General features: G+C 43.8%; 1 protein-coding gene across 2 annotated transcripts in view; it reads right to left on the minus strand.

Moving 5' to 3' along the window:
• Nucleotides 1-26,588, minus strand: part of AUH (AU RNA binding methylglutaconyl-CoA hydratase) — a 176,955-nt gene that overhangs the window by 141,269 nt on the left and 9,098 nt on the right. For both annotated transcript variants that reach the window (XR_003095836.1, XM_014523494.2), the window contains exons 2-3: nt 24,490-24,557; nt 24,304-24,391 (exon numbers count right to left, since the gene is read on the minus strand). Coding sequence is in view for 1 of the 2 variants with exons in the window: in XM_014523494.2 (XP_014378980.1) it covers nt 24,304-24,391; nt 24,490-24,492 (91 nt within the window). In the remaining variant the exon portion in view is untranslated. The remainder of the gene's footprint in view (nt 1-24,303; nt 24,392-24,489; nt 24,558-26,588) is intronic.

Below are 26,588 nucleotides of genomic sequence, written 5' to 3' on the forward strand. Positions count from 1 at the left end.
CACACTTATAAGATGGGAAACTCCCTTCTTGAGAGCACGGAGGCAGAAAGGGATCTTGGAGTCATCACTGACTCCAAGATGAACATGGGCCGACAACGCGAGGTCATGGTCGGCAGGGCTAACCGGACCCTATCGTGTATCCACAGGTGCATCTCAAGTAGGGCCAAGGAGGTGATCCTCCCCCTCTACGCGACACTGGTCAGGCCGCAGCTGGAGTACTGTGTCCAGTTCTGGGCACCCCACTTCAAGAGGGATGTGGACAACATTAAGAGGGTCCAGAGGAGGGCCACCCACATGATCCGCGGACAGCAGGGCAGACCCTACAATGAGAGGCTACGGGACCTGAACCTGTTCAGCCTTCACAAGAGAAGGCTGAGGGGGCACCTGGTGACCATCTATAAACTCACTAGGGGGGGACCAGAAGGGTTTGGGGGAGACCTTGTTTCCCCTAGTGCCCCCCAGGATAACAAGGAATAACGGCCACAAGATGTTGGAGAGTAGGTTTAGATTAGACATCCGTTAGGGCAGCTAGGATCTAGAACCGACTTCCAAGGGAAGTGGTGCTGGCTCCTACCCTGGGGGTCTTTAAGAAGTCTCGATGCCTACCTGGCTGGGGTCACTTGAGCCCAGGTTCCCTCCTGCCCGGGCAGGGGGTCAGACTTGAAGATCTACAAGGTCCCTTCCGACCCTACTTCTATGATTCTATGACTTCAAGATTCTTTATCCTGGGGCTTTCTGAAATAATAGCACAACATATTCCCCCTTATGCTAACTAGGAGTACAGATACACATGGCAATCAAAGCATCATTGATGGGAAACCAGTTCACAATTACTGCAGTACAGGTGTGGACAAACTTAACAAGTGAGCCATTTCAAAATTTCACCAACTGTTAACCTACTCAAAACCGTGTGAAGTCCTGTGGCTCTAAGACCAGAAGGCAGAGAAACTGTTTTGTTATGGAGGTTCATAACCTAATCTTCTGGGATACCATCTCCTAAAAGATGTAATTCTTTAGATTCTGTACGTATTGGGTAACCAAAGACCTAAACACACCATGGAATGGGTACTGGCAGGCCCTGCAGTCACCACTGTCCTAAAAGGGGTCAGACTATTCCTAATAGGACTGAATTTATTGGGATTTGAAAAGAAACTCAAGAGACAGGTCCTCATAATTACTCACAATAGGGTCTCTGTTGTATTTTTCTAAAACACCCAATACTGGCCACTGCCATTGACAGAACACAAGAATATCCCAACCACTACTGGGCATGACCTAACCACAATAAATCCTTTTTCCCTCCAATCTAAAAAAATTCCATATCCAACAGCCCAGATATCTGACTGATACATGTGAGACAGGATTTGAGAGATACCCCATATCACTTTGTAAAACTGGATATATTAACAATCAACGTGCTGAAAACTGGTTGATAAAGAAATTCCTTAATTTGAACCATTTCTTATATGCATTTCAAAGTTATCTGTACAATAAGATGGGTTACAGAAGTATTTATTGAAGTCAGTCATTGTATAAGTTTAAATACCCAACTTCCCTTTTAAAATTCACACTTCACTAAGAACACTTTTACATAATTACAGTAATATTAGATAAAATACTGCTTTATTTCACAGAAAAGGAATAAATGAGGCTTTCATCTTATTCATCAGTTCTTTATTAGAGTAACTTTATTTAGATTAATAGCAGGGACGGGCAATTCTTTTGGGCGGAGGGTCGCTTTCTGAGTTTTGGCAAGCAATCGAGGACCACATGGGTAGCCCTGCTGCTTGACATGTGCCCTGCCCCCTGGTCACCATCTTGGGACCGGAAGTGCCGCCCCCCCGCCCCCCCAACTTTTGCCACCAGAAGTCCCTCCCCTTGCCCCCCAGAATTACTTCTTTCAGCAAGGGGGGTTGCCATCCCTGAACCAGAAATATACCAAAATATATTCTAAAAATGAAATATGTACTACAACATTCATTAATTTCATTACAAAAAATGCTTTTGTCCTGAGTCGCATGTGTTTGTGTAGTGTACATAGAGGTGATAGTGCAATAGCTTAAAATGAAGTCTTACTCTTGTATATCGTGGAGGGTGTGGGTGGGAAGGTGGGTATAGGTTTGTGGGTGTGTGTGGAGCTGGGCTGGCTCCCTCCTCCCCCTGCTTGAGCAGTGCAGCCCAGCTCCACAGAGCCTCAGACAGCCCCTACCCCAGACTCCTGCCGCCTCGCTCTGGGCCCTGCTGGTGCTGGTCCCAGTGCACCAGTATGGGCCCCGTGCTCCCACCTGGCTGTCACTGCACTCCACGTGCCCTCTTGCTGCCCCTTCCCCTGCCTGCCACAGCCATTGCCCCACTCCCCTCTCCCAGCACCACATGGTTCCCAGCTGCAGTGCTGGAACCACAGGAACCAGCCCAGCCTGGCCAGCCCTGAAGACTAGGGTGATCACCCGTAGTCCTCCCCTGCCTCCCTCCCCACCCCTCCTCTTTATCTATATTTCCCTCAGTGCAGGAACAGCCCCAGGCCAGAAGCCTCCAGAAGCCCCAGCTAGGCAGAGGCCTCCAGCTGGGGCTCGGGTGGGGGGGGGGGGGGCAGGGCCAAGTCAGACCTGTTCTAGAGACATTTAAGATGCATATTTGCCCATTTAATTAGTTCAGTTTCTCAACTATAAAAAAACTATGATTTTTTTGTTGTTTATCCTATTTATCCTGAATGTCAAAATTATCAAGAAAACCTAATCCAGAGGCTTTCAGTCTCTATGCTTAGCCCTAAAGAGGATTTACTCTATATACCTACATTTTATACACACACAAACACACATATATACATACATACATACATACATACACACGCACCATGAAACTGAATAAACAGCATTAAATGTAACATTGCATCTCATTGATATCATTTGCAACATTTTTGGAGTGCATAGACTGTTTCATACTCCACAAGAACGATGGATTGCACATATTAATTAAAGGCAGAAAGTAATGAGTTGACATTCCTGAAATTTACTACTAGTAAAGTTATTTTCCTTTCTTCATTTAATTTCTAATATTTGTAAGGCCGAAAGGTGGTGTTCGCAGTGTGTTCTTAGTAACTTGTATTGAACCCTGCAATTCAGAGAAATATGAATACATTCTAAATTCTATTCAACTCCCTGGGTTTGTTCCACTTTGATTTCTAGTAAATCATGGAATTACTAAAAGCAGAGACCTTGCACTGAAATGATACAGGTGATTGCTTCAAGTGTTTTGCATACACAGTATGTCACTGCATTTTTTAATATGTTAATAGGAATTGATACTTCTTGGTATATCTATTTTGATTAGTAATGATGACATAAAACAGTTGATAAACACCACACCCAGGTTAATTTATTTTTAAAAATTGACCAGCTGCAATAGAAGAAGGGCGTTATGCACCAAGAAAGGAAAAGTCAGTTTTTTCTAGCAAAATTCTGAAGTCGTTAGTGAGGCATAAATCCACTGAAAGCAAAGACAACCGGAGCAAGGAAATACTGCATGATTTGGTCTTGAAACATGAAATCCTTAAAAGACTGATAATGACCAAATGATAAAAGGTGTCAACAGCATATATTTTGTTTCTTTCTGTTATTATCTAAGAAGTTTATTTATTCCACCATTTACATGTTTATCCTAAAACACTACAGTGCAAGTATTGCCACTGAGTACTCACCACTTTGGCCAAAACAGGTATGTAATAGGAATGGAAAATTTAAATCCAAACCCTTTTCTCTCCTGATTCACTGCTTTGAAGATAATGTCACTGGGTTCCTACTAACCATATTAGATCATTCCTAACATCACTTATAGTGTGAAAATTAAACAAATATACACCTCCATACACATCTAAAGTCTCTTCTGTAAATTATGGCAAAGATGACCTTTGAGGAGAGACTAGGGAGTGACCAAGATAGTAACTTTACAGATCTGATGGGGAATTTTCCCAGAATTTAAGTTGCCAAATCTTAAAAGTAAAGACACTTCTTGGACAAAACATGGTAGATCAGGGAAAGGTTTCAAGGTAAAGATAAGTAGCTCAACTCCGACCACAAAAGTTTTCAGTCAGTAGTGAGACATGCAAGTAACAATGTCAAAATAGCGCTCTAGACCTAGATGCACTTCCATCCTATAAAAACCCACTAGGAGGTAAAGTTTCATATAAAACACCAAAACATCAAAAATGAGAAATTATGAAACCAAAGTTATAGAAAACTAAATTTTACTTATGTAAATAACCAATCTAGAACTATATACTTAGTTCTATATACTATAGAACTATAGTATATAGAACTATATACTAAAACTAACAGGATTTCACTACTAGTCATCAGATTTCCTTTTTTCTAATGTAACACTTAAAAAAAAAAAAGTTTACAATGACTTCTATATTTGATCTGTATTTGTGGAGGTAAACAAGATACTTTAGTCACTACAATATGCTTGGATGAATCTATACCACGAGGCCATTTTCAACAGTTTCACAGTACATACATTACTGCTTGCAAACAATTTTTTACAACACTGTATTCCCCAAACTTATACTTTTTGTATTATGATTTCCTCAGTAAGTTTCCCCCGACCTTTTTTTAAATGTCACGGCTAAACAGACGATCATGATTTCAGGTGGCAAACTCTTGGCCACATACATTCCAAGTCAACCTTTACTGAAAATCTCTTTACTGGAGAAAACGTTGAAGTCAACCAATGGTCAAAACGTCATGCCTAAATAATAACTTTGCCATAATTCATTATTATCACACTAGCCATACAAGGAATTTTTCACAAAAAGATATACGGACTGTCCATGATAGGGTGAATACAGGATGCAGGAACAGACAGGGTGCAATTTTAAACAGGTGACCAAAGAAAAAGCTAAAAGTATACGTATCATGAACTATGTCTTAAGCTTTGCTATGTAAAACACTTAGCACATGTAAATCTGCATTATATAATATTTTCCAGGACAGTGAGTGTCACAGAGAGGGATGATTACCAAACTGTGTCAAAGCTGCATGGTGCTTTTCCAGGCAAAAGAAGTTCAGACTCTTAATACACATCTCTGACACACGAACATTTCATATATTTCTGCTCAAGAAGGAAGAGAGGAAAACAAATGTCCTTACCTTACAAAGAACAGTGGTTATTTGGGATACACGTCCACTCCATCCTGTTTCTAGTGCACATGGACACCATGCATACAACATATTCTTTAACCAACAACATATTTTGGGGTCACTGCCTGTTGGGGTCACTGCCTCTACCCCAAAATGCCCTCCCACTCTTTTCTCAAGGGCATAAAAGAGCCAAGTTAACCATTCCTCATTTCCTTCAATAAGCCTAAGCCTGGAAGTGGCTGTTATCGTGCTGGATGGGGCAAAGTGGGTGGAAGGCAGCTGGAAGCTGGAGCCAGAGCCCTGCACACTGGAGCAGAAGCTGCCCAGCTGAAGCTTCCTCCCAGCCCAGAGCAGCACAGCAGGAAAAAGAGGCACTATTGGAGGCAGGGGGAGTGGAGCAGCATCCGGGTGGCTGCATCCACACTGGAGGCAGCCCTGCTGGAACATGTGCACGCTGGAAGGAGGGCGCAAGCTGGAGCATGGTACAGGCTGCCCCAGGTAGAGCACCACAGGGGCAACTACAGATCTCACTGCCTGGGCGAGCTCTGCTGCACACGCCCCCCTGCTCTTTCCCCTTACTCCTGATCAGCCCCAAGGTGAAAACTGCAGCTTTAACTATGGTGTGGTTTTTGCCTCCTGGCCAGTCAGCAACAAGAAGCAGGGCTGCCAGGGCCCCTCGGCCAATCAGCAGCAAGCAGCAAAAATGACACCATACTTAAAACCGCATTTTTTGCCTCCCCGCTGATCAAGAGCGAGTGATGAACAGGGAGCCTCTCCACCAATCAGCAGTGGGGGCGCACAGGGGAACTGTCAAGATTAAAGGAACCGCTGTGCAGCCCACTGCTGCCACACAGCCCACTCCTGCTATTAATTTGACAAGTCCCTAGTAATAAGAGAAATGCAGAAGAGGGAGTTGGCCTCCTTCCCTTCACCTATGGCCCAACCTAAGGCAATACTAGTTATAAGGGTCATAAATATTTTTCTCGATAGATGTATCCTGTTCTGCACACCCGACTACCACAATATGCTCTCTTTGTAGAAAAACTTAACGATTCAGAAGCATCACGTGGTTCAACGCACAGAAGCTCAGCTTCTGTATAAGGACAACACATCCTACACCTGTGTTTTATATTATACCACACTGGCTAGTTCTTATCCAGTTACAGCTCAACATCAAGGTTCTGCCTATGCCTTTGGAGCCCACCTTAGCATAAATATGGCATACAATCAGTGGATGTTTACTACCGTATTTTCCTCACATACCACCACCACCCCCCTACCCCCCAACCTCCCAAGGTAAGAACTGAATAATTTGGGGGGGAAGGAAAAAAGGGTGGAGGGAAGAATGGATTTTTCCAGACTCATGGCTGAAAGCTGACCTCACTAAGAAGCTCACTCACCCTCAGCCACCTCACTGATCAATTCAGGCAAAAAGCTAGTTTAAACCCCTTCACAGCTGCTGTTGAACTGACAACTATGGGAATGTTAAAACTGGAGTCCACCCTGCTGAAAGCAGGCTGGAGAAAAGGAGAGAAGCAGAGCCCTCAGCAGCCATTACAGCATTTCCAGGCTTCTATTCTGGCACAATCAGCTTCCCCACTTAAAACATAAAGCCCCAATTTGGAGGTAAAAGTGTGTGGTATGCAAGTAAATACGGTATTTGGCTGCAGAGTAGCAACTACACGTCAGAACTACCTACCAACAAAATAAACTGAAAATAAAATAAACAAGTTCATCAAAATCCACACTGTTCACAGATGTTACCTATTGGAAAAGCTCTTTCCGATTTTGCAGGCAGCTGCATAATCATCATACTTCACACACTCCATAACAGGGTGATTTTACTGAAGGAAAGCTTTGAAAACCATGCTTAAAAATAATAAAGTCAAGCCAAATAAAGATAGCATCCACAATAAAATCTGACCTCAAGCCACCCCTCTGTAGCCACTCTCTCAATTTACAATGGCAGATGTAAGCAAAGGGGAGATTCAGTGTCTCAGAGCCCAGAAGAGAAATATCAGGTTTCAGAGGCTTGACATTTACTCAGGAGTTTCCTTGCCTGTAAATTCTGTACCACTGGAAAACATCTTGTGCTCAAGTCTTTCGACCTTTATGGTAGAATGTAAGACTAATCTCTTTCCACCAGTTTCCCCTCAATAATACCAGGGAATGCATAATGGAAGTGAGGTGAGGGCACATAGTCCACACACAGAAACACCCCTTCTTTATTTTATGCCTAGGAGTCCAGAGTTATAGTTGTAATTGTGATTAGAAAATATATACACAAAAAATACCAAAAACGTGATTTTATAAAGCTACCACCAAAGATGGTATCATAATGTATGTTGGTCACTATGCTTTATTTATTCCCCAGACTTCCTTCACCACTCAGGTGCCAATGCTCAAGTTCAGCAGAGGTACATTAACCATATTAAGATGCTCTTGTCTAAAAAGGTAAACCAATCTGGTCGAACGTTTCCATTTTGTAAAAATCAAGCTTCAAGCTAATAAAAATTAAGACTAACAGAAACATTCAGAGTTTTAAAGAAACATTCCACTATATAACATTTTAAAAGAAAACTAAATGCTACTTATGTGAAATATCTTAAGAGACTATATTTGAAACAAGGAAAGCCACCACCTAAAGTATCACAGACATAATTGATTTCTATTGACAAATAAGGGAACGCAAGTGGCCCATGAACATGTAAACTGTATTTGTTTTAAAGTTTGTCTATTATTAAAGGGAACAACATTTGCAGAACAAAATTTGGGACACAATCCAAGATGCTCCACAAATCTTCAGAAACAGAAGCAGTCTATACCACATCTAACTGTGCTTACCACAGCTGTAGCGTAATGCTCCCTGACACCATCCAAACACAGCTACGCTGCCTCTGAACTGCAGTGTAGTGGCATCTGTGCAATGTGGCACAGGGAACCTATTGTGAAATACCTAGAGAAGAAGGTGACCAGCATGGATTCACCAAGAGCAAGTCATGCCTGACCAATCCAATTTCCTTCTATGATAAAGCAACAGGCTCACTGGATGGTGGGAAAGCAGATGTGACATACCTTGACTTTAGTAAGGCTTTTGACCCTGCCTCCTACAACATACTCATTAACAAGCTAAAGAAATACAAACTAGACAAAAGCACTGTGGGGTGGACACACAATGGGTTGGATCATTGTGCTCAATAAGTAGTCATCAATGGCTCAATGTCTAGTTGGGAGAAATAATTTGGTCTGGAGAAAAGGACTAGGGACAGAAGTTACACATAAATTAGTTTAAGTCATCAGAAACTGATTTAAATCTGTAACAGAACAGAAGCTCAGTGCACATAAACCAGTTTGAAAATGGCTGAAACTGGTTAAAGATAAACCAGGTTGAATGTAGTATCAAACTTAACTAATTTTGGTGAAACCAGTTTATGAAGCTTCTGTTCCAGACATCTTCCTGGTTCAAATTAAATCAAAATCCACCAGCATCCCAGCTTGCTTTCCAGCTCTGGGCTGGGCTGTCTGCTCCAGCAGAGAAGGGGGAATGAAGGGGGGAGGCAGGAGCTGCCCCCTCCCCCCCGCAGGTAAACCCCAGCTGGGGTATGAGGCCAGAGAAGGGTTTTAAAATTCCCTTCCCCCAAGTACAGAGCTGCCCTGCCCTGCTAAAAACTTACTGCTGGCTATGACTGTGGACTACAAATCCCAGAGGCACCTGGAAACAGGAACAGGAAGTAATGAGCAATCCTGCAAAGTCCTGCTGTTGTGAGTCTGAACTGCAAATCCCAGAGACCTAAGGGGCCGGAAGAGGAAGTGAACACACAGCCCATGCTGGCTACATGCCAGAGGGCCGTGCTCTAGAGTCGTCGTCGTCCCCCCGCCCGGCTTCTGGTCTGAGTCACTGCAGGCATGTGGCTGCATTTCCTGAATCAAAAGTGAATGTGTGTCCAGTTGTTTCTCAGTTTAATCTCTGCACCTTAGACTAACCTCCAAAGACTGAATCGATTCAGCCTCATGCTTTTTGACTGTCTGTACTTAGCCAAGAAGACTAAGGGAGGATTTGATAACCTTTTGTCAAAAACCTGAAGGGCAATTATATAGAAAGTGAAGATAGACTTATCTGTGGCTATAGGGGACAGGATTGGGAGCAATGGCCTCAAGCTGCTGCACAAGAAACCTAGGTTGGAGATGAAGAAGGACTTTCTGACTATAAGGCTGGTCAAGCATTCGAACAGGCTACTTAAAGTTCTGGAATCTCCATTCCTGAAAATTGTAAAGAGTATTTAAGCCATCCCAGACAAGTCAAGAATGACCCTCCCTTGAGCAGGGGGTTTGATTAGATAACCTTTTGAGGTCCCTTCCAGCTCTATTTTCTTATGATCCCATGAACTACTCTGTAGACTGGAAGAACTAGTTAGGCAGCCCACATGGCCACAAATTGAAGGAGAATAGATTCAGATTGGACATAAAGAAGAAATTCTTTATGGTAAGGGTTGCCAAAATATGGAATAGGCTTTCAAGGGAGGTGGTGTTTTCCCCTACCTTGGAGGTGGTTCAAGAAGTGATTAGACAGGCATCTGTGGTTAAGTAACCCCAGCACTCCTGTGGTTAAGTACCCCCAGCCCTCTTTCCTGCCTGGAGCAGGGGGTCAGACCTGATGATATACTGGGTCCCTTCTGACTCTAGAAATCTATGAAATCTATAACCATATGAAGTGGGTATAAACTACTTCTGGTTCAAAAAGCAGCAATACAGTCATGGTCTCATAGTACCAAACAGCATACTTCATCTATGGATGCAGAAGAATACTGTTGGGTGCCACAGGATAAGGGGATAAGTAAATTAATCCTAGATTGATTAAGTCCCATTTCAGGAACTCTGGGGACCACCAGTGATTTAATGTACTATAAGATATTAGAAATAGTTTAAATAATTATTTGTTTGCAGTGTTCTTCCCAAAATGATACATCTTATACTATGATTTTTAAGGGAGATTCAGGTATGCCCTTCCCCACAAAAATAAATCCTAAAGCCACAAGCTCTCCACTAAAACTTCCAGAGTGAATCTAAAAGCAGAGATGGCTAGAAGATAGTGAACCCTGAGTTCCGAGGAAAAAGGAGCAAATTATTAAACTGGTCACATACAGAGATGAAGAAACAAACAACCCCCCACTCCTCCCCAAAAAAGCTTAACATTGATCATAAACTGTCAGAGATTAAAAGGAAGAAAAAAGAATACAAGATTCCCCTGTGTGGACACTGGCCTGTATTAAGGGAGCACTACTGATGGATAATCTGTCTTTATATATGCTTTAGGGGATTGGATGTATAGCATATATGTAAACTTCTTGCTTTACCACATTCTAGACAGAGAGACCTCCTCCTGTAGAGACAGCCCTTGAATAATAGTGTACTATGGCTGGGTACAAGATAATTAGGAAATCTATGTAATCAGTGAAGTAAATTGAGCATGTTAATCTATTTTATGCACAGAGGACAGGAAAGGCCTCTTCACAGGAGGAGCAGAAAAGCTGGTTGCCTGTCTGACAAAAAAAGCAGTACAGCAAACGAAAGGGTGTGGTGGTACACCTTTATTTTTTTCAGTGTAAACTGTCTTGTGTACACACACAGTTCTGTTTTCAGTTAATCTCATTTTATCCATTGCAATTTAATCCACTTTGGAAGAAATGCAACTCAATCCAAAATAGTAACGTGCCATAAACTGCACACCTTCCCCATTTCAATACCAATTTAAGCAATTCTTAAACTCTCTAGTTACTTGTATACCCTTCCTTGTATAGCTCTAAGGCTATATCTTAACAGGATGTTACTTCCCTATGAATTTTGGCACACTCCCAAAAGCAGTTCTCTGCAATTCCATGCCATGGTCAAGTCCACATACACCACTCAGCTTCTCCAAACATATGAGAATAGATTTACATGATGGTCGTTTCAAACATTCCATAAAGCTTCAAAAGTCTAACTGTTTGGGTTTACACATAACTTGGCTACTTGCAAGTTGTTACAGATACATATATATGTTTCATATATAAATCACTAAGTAAAATAGCCAAAGTCTTCAAAACTAAATATCGAAAGCTAGGTTCCTAACCCATATTTTTACTAACTAAAAATGCAGTAGCTGTTTTCAGAAGTGCTGAGCACTTGCAAATCTCTCAAGTTTATGCAAGTTATTACTTCAGTGGGGGGAAAAATAGTGCCTACACATGTATTTAAGAGAAGAAAAAAAAAGGCATTCAGGAAAACTGAGATCTTACACTTGAAATTATTATTTTTTTTAAATAAAGATTGAAGAAATTAACTGGACCACACACAAACAACAAATAGACACTATGTAAAAATGTAACAGCTAAGAGCAGGGGTGGGGAAAATACAGCCCGCAGACTGGATCCAGCCCGCGACTGCCACTGCAGCACTCTGCCTGGGGCCAAGCCCTGCCCAGGGCAGCCCATACTGTGCTCCCATTGACGGCACCACCATAGCCAGCATGCAGTTTTCCAGCATAGCTACTCCAACTGATGCTGCAGCTGCCCAGGTACTGCCTGGCCCCTCCTCCTGCCACGCCACTCCAGGTAGCAGATAGCGTGGGGAAATGGCAATGGCCGTGAGGACACGTGCTGGGCATCATGTGACCAGCCAGGTGCGGAAGAAGCTGCAGCTGGACAGCTCCAGTCCCCGCACACAGGTCTCCAACTCCAGTTCTCAACCACTTCCTACCCACTCAGCTGCCCTCAAGTGGCTGCTCATTGTGCCTGGTGGTTGGAGTGGATAGGAGGCAGCTGACAGCTGGAGCCTCATGTGCTGGGGGAGGAGCTGCCCGGCTGCAGCTTCTCCCCTGCCTGGCTGAGCATACATGTGGTACCTGGTACATGTCCCTACAGTCACTGCTGCTGCCACTTCCGTGTGCTGCCTGCTGCTGAGAGAGGCATAGCAGAGACAAGAGGAGGAGGAGCCATGGAGGCAGGGAGAGCCAAGCACTACCCAAACAGCTGCAGGAACAACCTTGCTGGGAAGCTATGCATCCCTGCCAGGGCTATCAGCAGGCGTGGGGCGGGTGTAGACAGCAGCACTGCCCTGGGCGGGAGCAGGCGGAACTCAGCCTCATGCAGAGCGCTATAGGCTAGACAGGTGGAGACAGACCACACTCACCTGAACCACACCGCCCAGCCAAGCTCTGCTGCTCATGCCCCCTAATCCCCCTTCCTCTCTACCCACACCTAGCTGGCTCCTGGGACCTAGTGTGCAGCCAGTCCTCCATATGCGCGTGCACCACCCCCAAGCACACAATACACAAAAATAAGACCTTATTTTGAGCTATTATGCAATCACCTCTATATACACTACTCAAAAAAAGTCAGGAAAAATTATTTTTTGAAATAGGATTAAAATATGTGATAGTAGGTGTTTGATTTTTGTATGATTTGTTTTTTATCTATAATTAGTTCAAATGATATTTGCTAAAAGATTATGCATGCAGCCCTCAACAGCTCACCAAAACTTGTTAAGTGCCCCACCAGCCAAAACAATTGCCCAGCCCAAGCTGAAGTCAGTACAGAACTGAATGCAAGTTATTGTCTGTAGAACTACATTTTAAAATTCACTTCAAAATTGCTAGGGGTTTTATTTGTATTATATTGTAAGGGTTTTTTCCCCCCACATTTCAGTACTCTCATATGTTAATTCCTAGAACTGCTATCTACATCTTACACACACTAGATATAAATTACACATATAATATATATTAATTACAGATATAATAATAGCAGTTCTAGGAATTAACATATGAAAGTACTGAAATGTGAAAAACAACCTTACAGAAACACCACCTTGGCATTTTTATCAGCAATTCAAACAACCACTGACCTTGTAGCCAAACCTGACGCATCACCAGAACTTTCTGAAGCTTTGCAACGAAGAACGATTTCTTGTTTCTGTCAAAGTCTATGCAAAGCTAAACCAATGATAAGTTTCAAGGGGATAAAAAGCATGTTTAGTTACTGAATGGAACCTTTCCTCCAATTGCAGAAGTATGACACTATTTTGCAAAGTGCTCTTGGAAAACTAATATTTCCTTCTAGCAGACCTCAGAAATAGGGGGAGACAACCATCCGAGAAAATCACCTGAGATATGGGTGACCTAAATCAAGTCCCTATTATGCCCAATTCAGAGAATCCCTCATGCCAAACTATAGAGCCAGTCTCTGCCAAAGAGAAAGCTGTTCCACTTTGTAAAAATATTTATTGGACCAAAAAGCTTAATGACTGGCTCTACTTCAGATATCTTTCACACAAGTTGCAGTGAGACACTGAAAGATTATGTGGCTGGTGCAATTTCGACTTCAAGCTTCCTTACAGGCCACAAGCTGAACTCAGTTACACAATGCAACTGGAAATAACTCTATTAAAGTCGGTTTCCAACTACAAGATAATGTTAATAGCTAAATAGACATAATACTTTCCTAACATTACATTCTCATATATATAAGCAGCTGCTTTTAACTCCCACACAGATGTTATGTAATCACAAATGAGAAGGAATAGACTGAAGTCTTTCACCAAATGTATCCCAAACTCACCCCAAGGTTCTGAAAACCATGGAGACCCCAGGAGCAGCAGGGCCATAACAGCGCAGGGCTGGGGTTTCCATAGAAACTGGGCCAAACAACACTGGTGGGGCGCATGGCTGAGCAAGGAGCCCCTCCAGGACCAGGCTTGGACAGGGGTGTGCAGGCAGCAGATCACGGCTCTGCCCCAGCAGGACATGCAGGCAGTGCATCGCAGACCTGTCTCAACTCTGGACCACACTGTCACCACCACAAAATCCCAGCCTTAGGCCCAGCTGCGCACCCTGAAAGCACTGCTTGGGCCAGCCTCCATGGAAATCCTGGCTCTGTGCTGTCATGGCCCCGCTGCTGCTGGGATCTTCATAGAAACCAGCCGCAGTGATGCAGGCAGGAACTGCTGGAAAATGGAGTCCCAGCCACCAGACAGATCTGCCATTTTCCCCACTCCTGAGCTCATGCATGGCACCCACTGCCCTCTGAGGAAGTGATGCTGAACATCATAATCAAAAGCTAAGCTTTAAGAACAGTTACAAACTTCCTAATACAGCCTGGGAAGCCCCTTTCGCTTTAGGTGCATCAAGAGTTTTCCTCTCTCTTCCCTGAGATCTGGGAAGGTCTGGCCCTCCAGGTGTTCTGCCCATACAGTACAGTCGCATCATATGTGCATTTAACTTGTGCGAATTCAACTATATGCGGGGTGGGAGGGGGGGGCCGGGCTTGAGTTTGTGGCGGCGGGGGAAGGTTTTAGCAGCGTGGTGGTGGCCGGGCGTCACGCAGCCATCCCCACCACCACCCCGCGCTGCGCCGCTGGCCGGACAGCTCTAAGCACAGCTCCACGGTGGCGGTGGGAGGTTTTGGAGACAGAGGCAGTCACCACTAGTCAAATCGCTGGCACGGTAATATGCGATTTGACTATACGTGATTTTCGCCTTACGCACTGATTTCAGAACCTAACCCAGGCGTAAGATGTGACTCCACTGTACATGCAAGTTGGAATTGGAAGATGGTGATGATTGAAAGTAACCTAAGAGTAAAATCTCTGAAAAACCAGAAAACACAAAATTATAGTCATGCTATCCCTCCCAGGAATGGGAAAACTAGCTGGAAGAGAAGGAAGCCTGCTCAGACCGCACCCAAGACATGGGGGAGTCCAGAGGGATTGTCAGGTTTGGTTCACTGTATAGCCCAGGACTACATAATAGGAGTGCACTGATAAAGATTTTTGGGCCAAGACTGATGGTTGATTATTGACTAGCCATATCAGCCGATAACAATTCAATTGCCGGTACGCAGCCCAACAGCTTGGAGAGCAATGTCCGGCTGGTAAGTCTGTTGGGGGGCATGCGGGAGGGAAGGGGCATTGTGGGGGCAGATCGAGGTCCCCACAGTGAGGGAAGGAGTGGGGCTGAGGCAAGGGCAGGCACTGCACAGCCCTGGTCGGGCGAGGTGGGGAACAGAACTGCAGGTGGCTCGTCCAGGGGGCATGGGGGAGCATCTCCTGCTGCTGCGTGCACGCTGGGGAGGCATGGCAGGGGGTTGGTGCCCCACAGATGTGTGTGGGGCGAGGGCAGGCAGCCACTGCAGACTCGGGGCTCCATCAGCCTCTTCCCAGGGAGAGGGCAGGGCAGCGGCTCTGCTCAGGGCAGGATGCATGGTGGCAGCACTGGAAAGGAGGGGTTACGAGGTGGGCTCCAGCTACCCCAAAATTCACCCTAGCCCCCCCCCCCCCCCCAAGTGACACCACTGCCCACCCTGCGCTTGCCTGGGAAGAGGTCAGCACAGCCCCCTCTAGCCCCAGCAGGCAGCCCACCCTAGCCTATGCACAAATCCGGGGGGCACGTGCAGAAGAGGGAGCCACCCCTCCTCCCCACCCTCCCATGCCCCCCCAGTGAGCTACCCACAGCTCCATCCCGCACCCCGCCCTGCCCTGGCTAGGGGCACCTGCCCCTGCCCCAGCCCTACTCCCTCCCTCACCATGGGGGCCTTGACCTGCCCCCCCCCACACCTCTTTCATTCCCCACACTTACCAGACGCTGCTTTCCAAGCTTCCTGACCACATACATGCTGCACCTGTGTGCATGCACCCTGCATTTACTGGCAACATGATCAGCCACATCAGCCAAAAAAAGCTGATTGCCAATAATGTCAGTTTTCCTTTTATCAGCGCCGATACAATAGAGACCAATGTATCTGTGCACCTCTACTACACAGCCAAAAACATGCGCAGCCTGCATTAAACTGCTGCCTGCAATATACTAAACAAGGAGCACTATTTTATTTTTTTTTTTTTTTTTTTAAGCAGTGAGGACTAAATGGGACAGGAGGATGATCTGGAAACAGTGATGGCTAGAAGGGCAGGAAGAGGATATATAAGGCAGGGAATAGTGGTTAAGAGGCAGAGGGGGAGGGAAGGGGATATGAGAGAAAGAGAGAGAGAGAGAGAGAGAGAGAAAGAGAGAGAGAGAGAGACCAATCTTCCCTTTACATACCTAATTACTTTGACCACTGTGTATTAAAACTGTCAGGATTTTGGCAGACAAATCATATCTGTGATCTCTCTCATTAGACCTCAGCAAACATAACTATAAACCCTACTCCACTATCACAAGGTCTGAAAGAGAAGCAGCAAGACTGCAAGAAGTTGCAAACCTCCATGATACCACTTATAAAACAACTTTTCCCCTTCTGCTTAAAGCACTAACAAATTCAATGGCAAGAAATTCAATAAGCAAAATTCAACATTCTGAAAACCAGAAATTCAAGTATACTTGTGCAGTTTAATTCTGTCTACTTACTGTAATACCCCAATAGGTTCATAGTACACAAATTCCTTTGGCCTTTGAAATGCACCGAGCAGGAATTACCTACACCTGCTCTACAATTAAACATCTGGCCTACTCTACAGAACCAAGGCCTATCTGAAGCTTTACAAACCCTGCACTCTTGTGCATACAGTACTATCTGACACTATACTTTCCACTTGCCCATCATTAAACTCACAAACCAAACTTGCCAAAAAGACAAAATTGAAGTTATTCACTGTTCTGAAGATAAAGATAGACAAGAAACAGAATTTCTAAAGAGCCAGACTAATAAACTCAAGGAATAAATTCAACTGAGTAATCACAACTTGTTTTTTAAAGAGAAATATGCTAAAACTCAAACAGAAGTTAACAGCAGTTTTGTGTTAAGGAACTGCTAAACTACTTATCTACTTTGGTTAATCTATAAGGTAGAAATCTACCTTGCTTTCTCATGGTTAATGCCAAGCAGAGGTTGACAACAAGGTCTCTTGACTGTATAGAGCTAATGATATGGTGCTCACAAATAAGGAAGCATCTGGAGCACTCCAGTAGTCTGTGTGCAAGTTCCTGCTTTTTTTTTGCTTTTTTTTTAAATTTGCTTGCTAAACCTAGATTCCATCATATGGAATCACACTGATACCCACTTCAGTCATCAGCATGGTTAAAAACATTTTAAATGTACCACAAGGACCTCTGTCAATAAAGGAGTTAACTCAGTGGTTCTCAACCCTCTGAGACTCAAAGCACCCCCAGAAAAATGCCAGCTTTTAGCTTTCATTAATTTATTGACAAATGGGAAAATAACAGAACAATTCTTCTGTTGCAAAAAAACCCGAGAAAGATTGCAAGCAGTCAGACAGTTTTTGATACATATGGATTCCTTTTTAAAATCTGGTGGGTTTATCTCATGAAATGTATCAGTGTTTGTATACCTAACAAGGCTAATACTTCAAAATACCAATAGCACCCTTGAAAAGGCTGCATCACCCTGGCTGAGAATCACTGAGATAACTAATAGCTGTAATATGTTATCATTCTTTTTGGTCAAGTGCTTAGAGAAAGAAGAGACATAGCCAAGGAGTTTCCCAGACATAGCCAAGGAGTTTCCCAGACATTTGCTAACAGCAGAGGAATGGCAAGATGCAAGAATCCTGGCTTATGTTCCAGGTCCTGCCATGGAAAAACTAAAAGACCAGGATCAATATCACAATTGCAAGGTAGATAAGGAGTTGGGCTCAAACGGAGAAGAAAGCAGATTACATTGAAAGGTGAGTTATCCAGCTCGAAAGCAGTTGCCGGTGACATTCCACAGGCAAACGACATGCACATAGGTGCATTAATTAGCTGATATAAGAATGAATTGCCATTGTGACACAGCTATGTAAAAACCTAATGAAATTCTAGGGTGTATTAGACAAGGATGCTCAGTAGAAAAAAGGAAGCACTAGCACCACTGTATGAGGCACTGGTAAGATACCATTTAGAATACTGCATAGTTCTGATGAAGGTTCAAAAAAAGATTAAGTTAAACCAGAGCTTCCGCTGCCCAAATATAGCCTCCGAGGGTGCATCCAGAAGAGTGCGCACTTGCCTCTTACCCCTCTTCAAACCCCTTTGAGGTGGAGCAATAGGCACATGCGGGAACAAAAAAAAGTCTGCAGCAAGTTTGCAGCGTGGGGAGCAAATTAGACCCCTGGATATCCAGGGGTCTAAAAAAAGTGAAGTATAAAAAAGCGGGGCAGGACACGGTCCTCCATAGAGGCAACCAGAGGCTGGGTCCTCCATAGATACGCTCTGGCTACCACAGCGTCTCTATGGTTGCCCCTCGCCCTGGTGCTGAAACATGCGGCCGGCCAGGCCACGTGTTTCAGCACCAAGGCTCCAGTGCCAGTGAGTAAGGGGTCGGGGGGGCTGGAGAGGGGAAGGGACTGAGGGGGGGACCCCCAACGGCCCCCCCCACTCCCCTAGCCCCCCCAACAGCCCACTGACAGCCCCAGCTGCCCCTCCACTGTCCTGTGCTGCCTGGGAGGCTGTGCCAGGAGGCCCTAGAACCCCCCACCCCTACTTCTAAGGTAAACAGAGGCTTTTTTTTCCATTTTTTTCCTGGTTTTTTCTGGGTTTTTTTAAATGATGGTGCCTGGGGTTGTGGGGGGTCTGGGGGAGTGGCGGCTGGGGCGGGGGGGGACAACGATTTGGGGGGGACTGCAGCAGCTGGTGGGGGATGGGGCCAGGTGGGACAGCAATCAGGGGGCTGGGGTGGGGCATCTGGACCCTGCATGGGGGGGTGGCCCCCATTGGGGGGCCGTACCCCTTGTGTGGGGGACAAACCCCCCTGTTGGGGGGCCATACCCCTTGTGAGAGTGCCAATCCCCTGTTGGGGGGGCCGTAGCCCTCGTGTGGGGGATGAACCCCTTGTGTGGTGGCAGCAAAATACGTATTCATGAATTCATGAAACCTGTATTTAGAGTTAACTTTATTATTATGATAAGAGACTTGCTTTAACACTGTAGATATATCAATAAAACGTCCAACTGATCGCTGTCTCTGTCTCACTCTCTCTCTCTCTCTCTCTTTATAGTGGTCTTTTGTTTTACTTGTGGAGGAACATGGATTGGGGGTATTTTACAGAGTGACTCTGGGATTTTTTTATTTATTTTTTTTAAATCAGGGATTTTTCAGTTTTCCAATAGGGAACACCAGAATTCCTTCTAGGGAGGCCGGTGGCAGGACCCTGCTTGCTCAGAGCTGGCACCTTGGACCCCTCTCACTGTGGCTGACCTCCTGGCCAAATGGGGCCAGGAGGACATGCTTTGACAATTCAAAGCAGGCCACCACTGCAGTCCCCATCCAAGTCTGGCAGGTGCACAGCAGGTCACAGCCAGGCAGCAGCCCCCACTGCCAGACTGCTGCAGTAGGTAGAGGGTGCAGGGAACTCTCAGGGCTGCTTCAACAGTCCAGTTGACACAAGGGGTAGTGTCCCCAGGTACCAATTGACTAGGCCCCAGAAGCTCCTGAGAGCTAGTAGCCCTGAGCTACTTGCCAGGGCAGCTTTTTATACTGCTGGGGCCAGGACAGGGCAGCTTTTTATACTGCTGGGGACAGCACAGGTGCTGGCCCCAGACTCTAGCTCCCCCTGGCTGAAGATCCAGGAGGAGCCAGGCAGGGTTATTTTGCCCCAAGTGGAACAATTTGCTCCATAACAAAGTGCATGTCCGAGCACGTGCGCTGAAGCAAAAAGCCCTGGCTCAAATTTGCACCGCTTCTATTTGAGCTGCTGCAAGCGCACATGCTTGCATATGTGGACGCGCCCCAAGAGGTTAAACTACAGCACCACCTCCCAGGATCCCAAGCCCAGGGTCTGCTTCCTCTATCACTCTCCTCTTGCCGCTGCCAGTCTCCAGGACCCCCATTTCTCCTCCTCCAGCTTCCACTGCCTGCACTCATCCCTGGGGGTGGGATGGGGCATCACACAACCTGTGGATCTCATAGCTGGTGGACTTGGCAGGGAAGCAGAAGTGGGGCAGGGGAGAGACACCCAGGATGCTGGAGATGCACAGTGGCAGGGGAGGCCATGCAGTGCAGCCCATGTGGCATATGACGCCTGGCCACTAAGATGGACTGCCCTGTGTTAAACTGTAACAAACACAAAGGCGGCTCATTAAAATGGTACAGGGAATGGAAACTTTTGGTTATGAAAGATTAAACAAGAATGGTTTGTTTAGCTTAACAAAGCCAAAGATTAAGAGAGGACAGTAGTACTTTTTACAAGTTTATTCACAGGGTAAAATATTTGGAAGAGAGAAGAGCTCAGGCTAAAGAAACACCAGCATGAAATCCAAAGGCAAGACTGGTTATGAACAAATTTAGATTGAAAATTAGAAGATGCCCAGAGGAGTTAAGTTTTATAGCCTGGAAACCCTTCTGAGTAAAGTAATGAAAACTAAGAATCTGACTCACTTGAAAAACAACTTTCATAAGTTAACGGTATGATAGAGAGCTATTGGCTTAACAATCAGTCCATGTAACATATGGAATCAAGTATTTACAATCTCCACATAGGGTTCCACAGATATCTGCCACATTGCAAAGGAGTTATTTGGTAATCCAGTGATGCAGGTGTTGGGCTAGTTGCTACTAAGATGCAGGAAGAAATATTTTCTCTATGTAAATACTGCTGATGTTGAGTGTATTGACGGTGTCACACTCCTTTGAAGCACTGGGGCACTGGCCACAACTAAGAGTTGCTTTTTGACTTGGGTGTGACAATTCTCCTATCTGCACTTAAAGAGGGAAGAGACCCATGGCCACAAAGACAAATTTGAGGTCAGGAAAGAATTATTCCCCTAGGTCTCCAGGTCAGGACAGCAGGAAGTTAGGGGGCCCAGTGAACTCACAGCGTACGTGGCTGGAAGGAGGACAGAACTTGGCTGTTCATGTGGCAGTGGTAGCAGGGGCTCACGCTGCCTGCACGGCAGGGGGACAAAGTGCTGTGCACAGCAAGAGCCCTGAGCAGCCCTGTGTTCTCAGCATTTCTAGTTTTTTGCTTAGCATAGTGTACAACAATCACAAGTGGCAATTCTGGGAAACTCTTGGGCAAATACATGGAACAAATATAAGTGGCCCAGGAGGCCACTTTCAGTCCTATGTTCCTATCGCAGTTCTGGTTACGCATTCTGGTCTCCCTTCCTCAAGCTCTCATCCCAGCAACTCATAGTCTCTCCCCCAAGAACTTACCATCCCAGTCACTCCCAGTCCCCAGTATCCACTCCAGCCCAAATCCAGACCACAAACTGATGTAAAAATTGTAGCAGTATCAAAGGATACTACAAACTGCTACAATGCAAACATTACAGCTAAATGATTCTGTAGCAATACAAGTGTAGCTAAACAGCTCCTATTTCAATTGTCATTCAAGACTCAAAGTTAGGGTGATTTAACTAACTCGTATCACACCAAAACAAGACATAACAGTTAGCTCCCTCTTATCTTTTAAAACAGCTCAATGATACGTTTGTCCACACCTCCAGTTTTCTTACCCAACAGTCCCAGTTTTCACCTGCCCCAACACCTAGTTCCATTCTCTGTTTGGTGGCCCTTCTGTAAGTCCAATCATCCCCCCACACCAACCCACCATCAGGTCAGATCAGCTCTGGTCCCTTTTGTGCTCGAATCATGTAGTTTCATCCTCCATGCTGCCAGGACCCAACGGAAGAGGTCACCAGGAACACGGGATAATCCAGATGACTGCTGCTGGACACCGCACAGGCCAGAGCTGCAATTATAAGGAATGCTCTGCTAAATACTGACTTGACATATGCCCAATATGGAGGGAATATTTGGGGAATATTCCCCATCTTGATAAATCTTTACTACGTATATTTCAAATGCTTTTTTTTTTTTTTTTCCAGAAGCCAAAATAACTTAACCAAATCTGTATACATTTCATGGAGGTCGGAAAACGACAGAGCGAGCCCCAGCATAAAGGCCTTCCTCTCCTCTGTTAACTGTCAAATCCCAACTTTCAAGCATTGGAAAATTATAATTTTCCAAAGAGGTCACCAACGTTTTGCTTTTCTTTTGAACTATGTATGAAAGGATAATTTTATTTTGTGTCTTAAACTTTTTCTCTCCCAGCCTTATCTTGGACACAACTGAACTATTTTGGCTGAAGTTTTCAAAAAATAAAATTTTAATTGGGGCAGAGAGGCATATAGAAAAACAAAGGACCATTCCAGTTTGCCAAAGTTACAAGCATATAAAAACAGAATCCTACAAGAGTAAAGTATCAACCACCTTAAGAGGTGATGCTACCTGACTCTTCCACCTACCTGAGCAAGCGTATTTAAAGCTACATTAGGTAGCTCTATAGCATGCTGCAATCTGCAGCATAAACCAACAATTCCTACTTTTCAATCATGGAGAAGCAATAACACTCTTTGCAGCCAATCACAGCTTTGAGAAACTAACCAGCAAAGGGTATTAAATTAAATGAACCAACTACCATTGGAGCCCAAATGTGTCAATTCAATAACCTACCCAAGGCCAGGTACAAACAATACACTTTTACTAGTATAAGCGATCAGAAACCGATCTATAGCCGTAACAGAACAGAAGGTCAGCGCACAAAGCCAGTCTATACCCGTAACAGAAGTTTAGCACACACAGACTGCTTTTAAAATGACAGAACCCTGTTTAAGATTTGCCTCCCACCCCCATACCCTCAATGAGCAAGAGTACGTTCTGTTCACTACCCATCTAAACTATACTGCTTACAGAAAACCGCATAACTTAGATCAATTCCACCTCAGGCTTTTTTAATGTCTATACTTAGCCTAAGTTCCTCTTTTCCTCTGAATGAGTGCTGATAGTCATGCACTCAAGTTTCCTATACCTCAGCTACCAAATCAGTCATAAAAAATTCTGAAAAATATTGTTTGGTAACAAAATTCATCAAAAGGCTTCCATAGGTACAGCTATAACTCATGATGCGTTTGTATGCACTATGATCCTATGAATTCCCCATTCGTCAATAGTTATGCACATGTATTTAAAAATGTGGAACAGGAAGTTGAAAAAAAATCAATTGTTTTTATACCAACATATTTTACAGTTTCATATGTTACTATAACAGGTTTCACAACTCCAAACTGAAAACAAAGAGGGCATCCTCTTCTGTTTACCATTTACACTCCACAAAAGTGATTTAAAACCACCAGCTCAGCTCTACACTTGCTTTGCATTTGTACTTTTTAGTTATTTTCCTATATCAAAAGGTTGATTTATCTGTGGTTGGTAACCATTAAGACATTATGATTTGAAACTGAACAGAACCACTTTTATGTATATTACTTTCTGCACTATACATGTACACAGACATATTTTCTATTTTATGTTAAAAAGTGATAATTGATGCATTTCTTATTTACTAGATAATGATTTTTTTTCTTTTGATCTGTGTCAACCCACATTTTGATGGAAAATGGCATTCAGTTAAAAATAAACAAAAGCCACGTTTTCAAATATTCTTTTCATTAGTTTAAAAAAATACTTGGCATACTAGATATAGAATGCGTCAAAAAAGGTTTTGCATTTAAAATTGTATGGGTAAAGAAGAGACAATATTTTTAGGTAGCAAACTAAACTAATTGCTTCTGGTCATCTTTTTTAAGTTGTCAGATCTACTGATTTTTACTCTCTCACATATCAATTTTACTCAGAGTATGGGGGGGGAAGAGGAAGAGGAAGAAGGAAAAATGCTTTCCAAATTGGTTTATCTAATCTGAATAGATCAATCACTACCCTAAATTGGATAGACACAATGAATTGATTTGTACATCTAGTTTAATTTTGTAACTAAATAAAATGAAAATACTCTCTTGGCACTTGCAGGAGTGGTTACAAGCATCAAAAGCTAGCTTAGCATTTCAACAGGCTGATTCCAGGTGGTTAGCCAATAATTTCAAACAAATCAGTGGTTTCTTTAAAACTGTGAAAATAAGCATGTGTGACTTGAATATTGTTAAGTTGTTGAAACTTCAACCAAATGTAGTTTTTCACCATTAAAGGTGGAATGCATTGAATCTGATTAAACCATTTACAACCAGAAAGACGACGCTATTTTCTTATTAAAGGGGGAAAAGAAAAAAAGTCACATAAGTTTTACTTGCTACTGAGATGAACATGAACAAATGATACAGTGCTTCCTTTGAATCTTGGCCATTCTTACCGTACTACAAGACTATGGATTTCTAACTTCATAATAAAATTAAGTTTGCATACCAGCACAGAATATCCCAGGGACTTCACTCCGGAATATAACAGTTCGTACTTTCTTATCAGATTTCAAAGAATCCACAGCTTTTGACATCTACAGAGAAAAGGAGGAGGGGAAAACCAAATACTTTTCAAACACTTAATTCAAATGTTTTACCTTCACATTAGAAGCAGTTAGTTTTTTCCACTTACCATTTTTAAAAGATTTTTATTAAGTGCATTCTTGGCATGAGGTCTATTTAATCCAAGCACCACAATTCCTACAAGGGGGAAAAGAAAACCTTGAATAAGTATGAGACAGAGAAAGGGGGGGAAAAAATGAAACACCTGTGTTATTTTGATGCTAAAGTGATACCAAGTGAGGACTGAAAAAAAATTGTACATACATTATTGTATCTGATTTGTTCTGCGATTTCTTTACTTTAAGCTTGATTAGATTTTCAGATTGCTTACATGACCAACAAAAACAGCACATAATTTAAGGAACTATTTTAATAACTAATGGCCTGATACATACAAACATGCCCTTAAATTTGAATACGTAATTGTCACGGTTGCATGCATAAGCTGGGTACTTGTATAAATAGTTTGTTGTATAACCACGCCACATACCTACTCTATGTCTCAGCTCAGGCAGGATAAAAGTTTCAACTGCCAACTCTTATTTTTAAGATTATCACGCATTTGCATTTGTCTAATACCTATCTTGACCGACTCATTCAATTCTTAAAAAATAGGATTTGTATTTGTTACAGAAATACAGTGGCTCTTTGCACATCGCAATGTGTCAGCTTTGTCTATGCCAGTTTATTCTTTATGTCAAAATTACTTCTAATTCATATATTCCCTGTGGCTACAGGAATAGATTATACAAGCACAGAGTGTACATCTATACACAAAGTGGGTCTGAGTTTCTCTGCAGAAGTAGCAGGTTCTTTAATTTTAGGCTTCAGAGTATACTCAAGATCTTTTATTTAGTAAATTTCAAGGATTTGGATGGTGTTACAGTGATGCTGCAGCTGTGATGGTCCAGGAATTGTGCAAGGCAAGGATTTCTTAGGGTGATATCTTTTATTGAACCAAATGCATAGTTGGGATAGTTATACAGGCTTTTGTCCTGAAGAATGTCTTACATTCAAAAGCTTGTCTAACTCTATACTAACTATGCAGTTGGGTCCAATAGCAGGGAACAGCCTCAGAAAGTCTTGCCTTTTGCAAGGATTTAGATGACAGTAATAAAAAACTTCTGGGAAAGAGGTATGGTCTTTACTACTTCAGTGACATCCTTTTAAATAAAACGTGCTTTTTGGGTACGTCCACAAGGTAGCACAGTACAGAAATACCAGAAATAGTTCAGTACACACTTAGTCCCAAACCACCAGCAGTAGAACAGTATTAGAAGTGCTGAATGGGTTAACTCATAGATTCATAGATTGTAGAGCTGGAAGGGACCACAATGGATCATCGTGTCCGACCCCCTTCCCCTGGCAGAAAAGAGGACTGAGGTCAGATGACACCAGCCAGGTGACTATCAAGCCTCCTCTTGAAGACCTCCAAGTTAGGTGATAATACCACCTCTCTTGGAAGCCCATTCCAGATTCTGGCCACCCTTACTGTAAAAAATTTCTTCCTAATGTCTAACCTAAATCTACTCTCCACTAGTTTGCCCCCATTGTTCCTAGTTACTCCCTGGGGCACTCTGGTAAGTAGCACATCACCAATTCCCTGCTGTCCTCCCTTGATAAACTTGAAGGCGGCTAGAAGGTCTCCCCTCAGCCATCTCTTGTGAAGGCTGAAGAGATCCAGCTCTCTCAAACTCCCCTCGTAGGGTCTTTCATGGAGGTCACTAAGCATGCAAGTGGCCCTCCTCTGAACCCTCTCTAGATTCTCCGTGTCCCTCTTGAAGTACGGTGCACAGAACTGGACACAGTACTCCAACTGCAGCCTGACCAATGCCACACAGAAAGGGAGCATCACCTCCCTTGATCTGTTGGTCATGCATCTGCTAATACACAAGAAAGTGCAATTGGCTTTGTTGATGGCCTTGTTTCACTGCTGGCTCATGTTCACCTTGGAGTCAACTATGACTCCAAGATCTCTCTCAGCCTCTGAGCTGCTGAGAAGGTCATCCCCCAACCTATAGGTGTGCTGGGGATTCCTCCTTCCTAGGTGGAGTACCTTACATTTATCTTTGTTGAACTGCATCCTATTTCGTTCCGCCCATTGATACAACCTGTCCATGTCGGCTGTATCTGGTGTGTTAACTTTGCCCCATAACTTGGTATCATCTG

Source organism: Alligator sinensis, unplaced genomic scaffold, assembly GCF_000455745.1.
Source record: "Alligator sinensis unplaced genomic scaffold, ASM45574v1 scaffold590_1, whole genome shotgun sequence".
NCBI classification, from domain to species: Eukaryota; Metazoa; Chordata; order Crocodylia; family Alligatoridae; genus Alligator; species Alligator sinensis.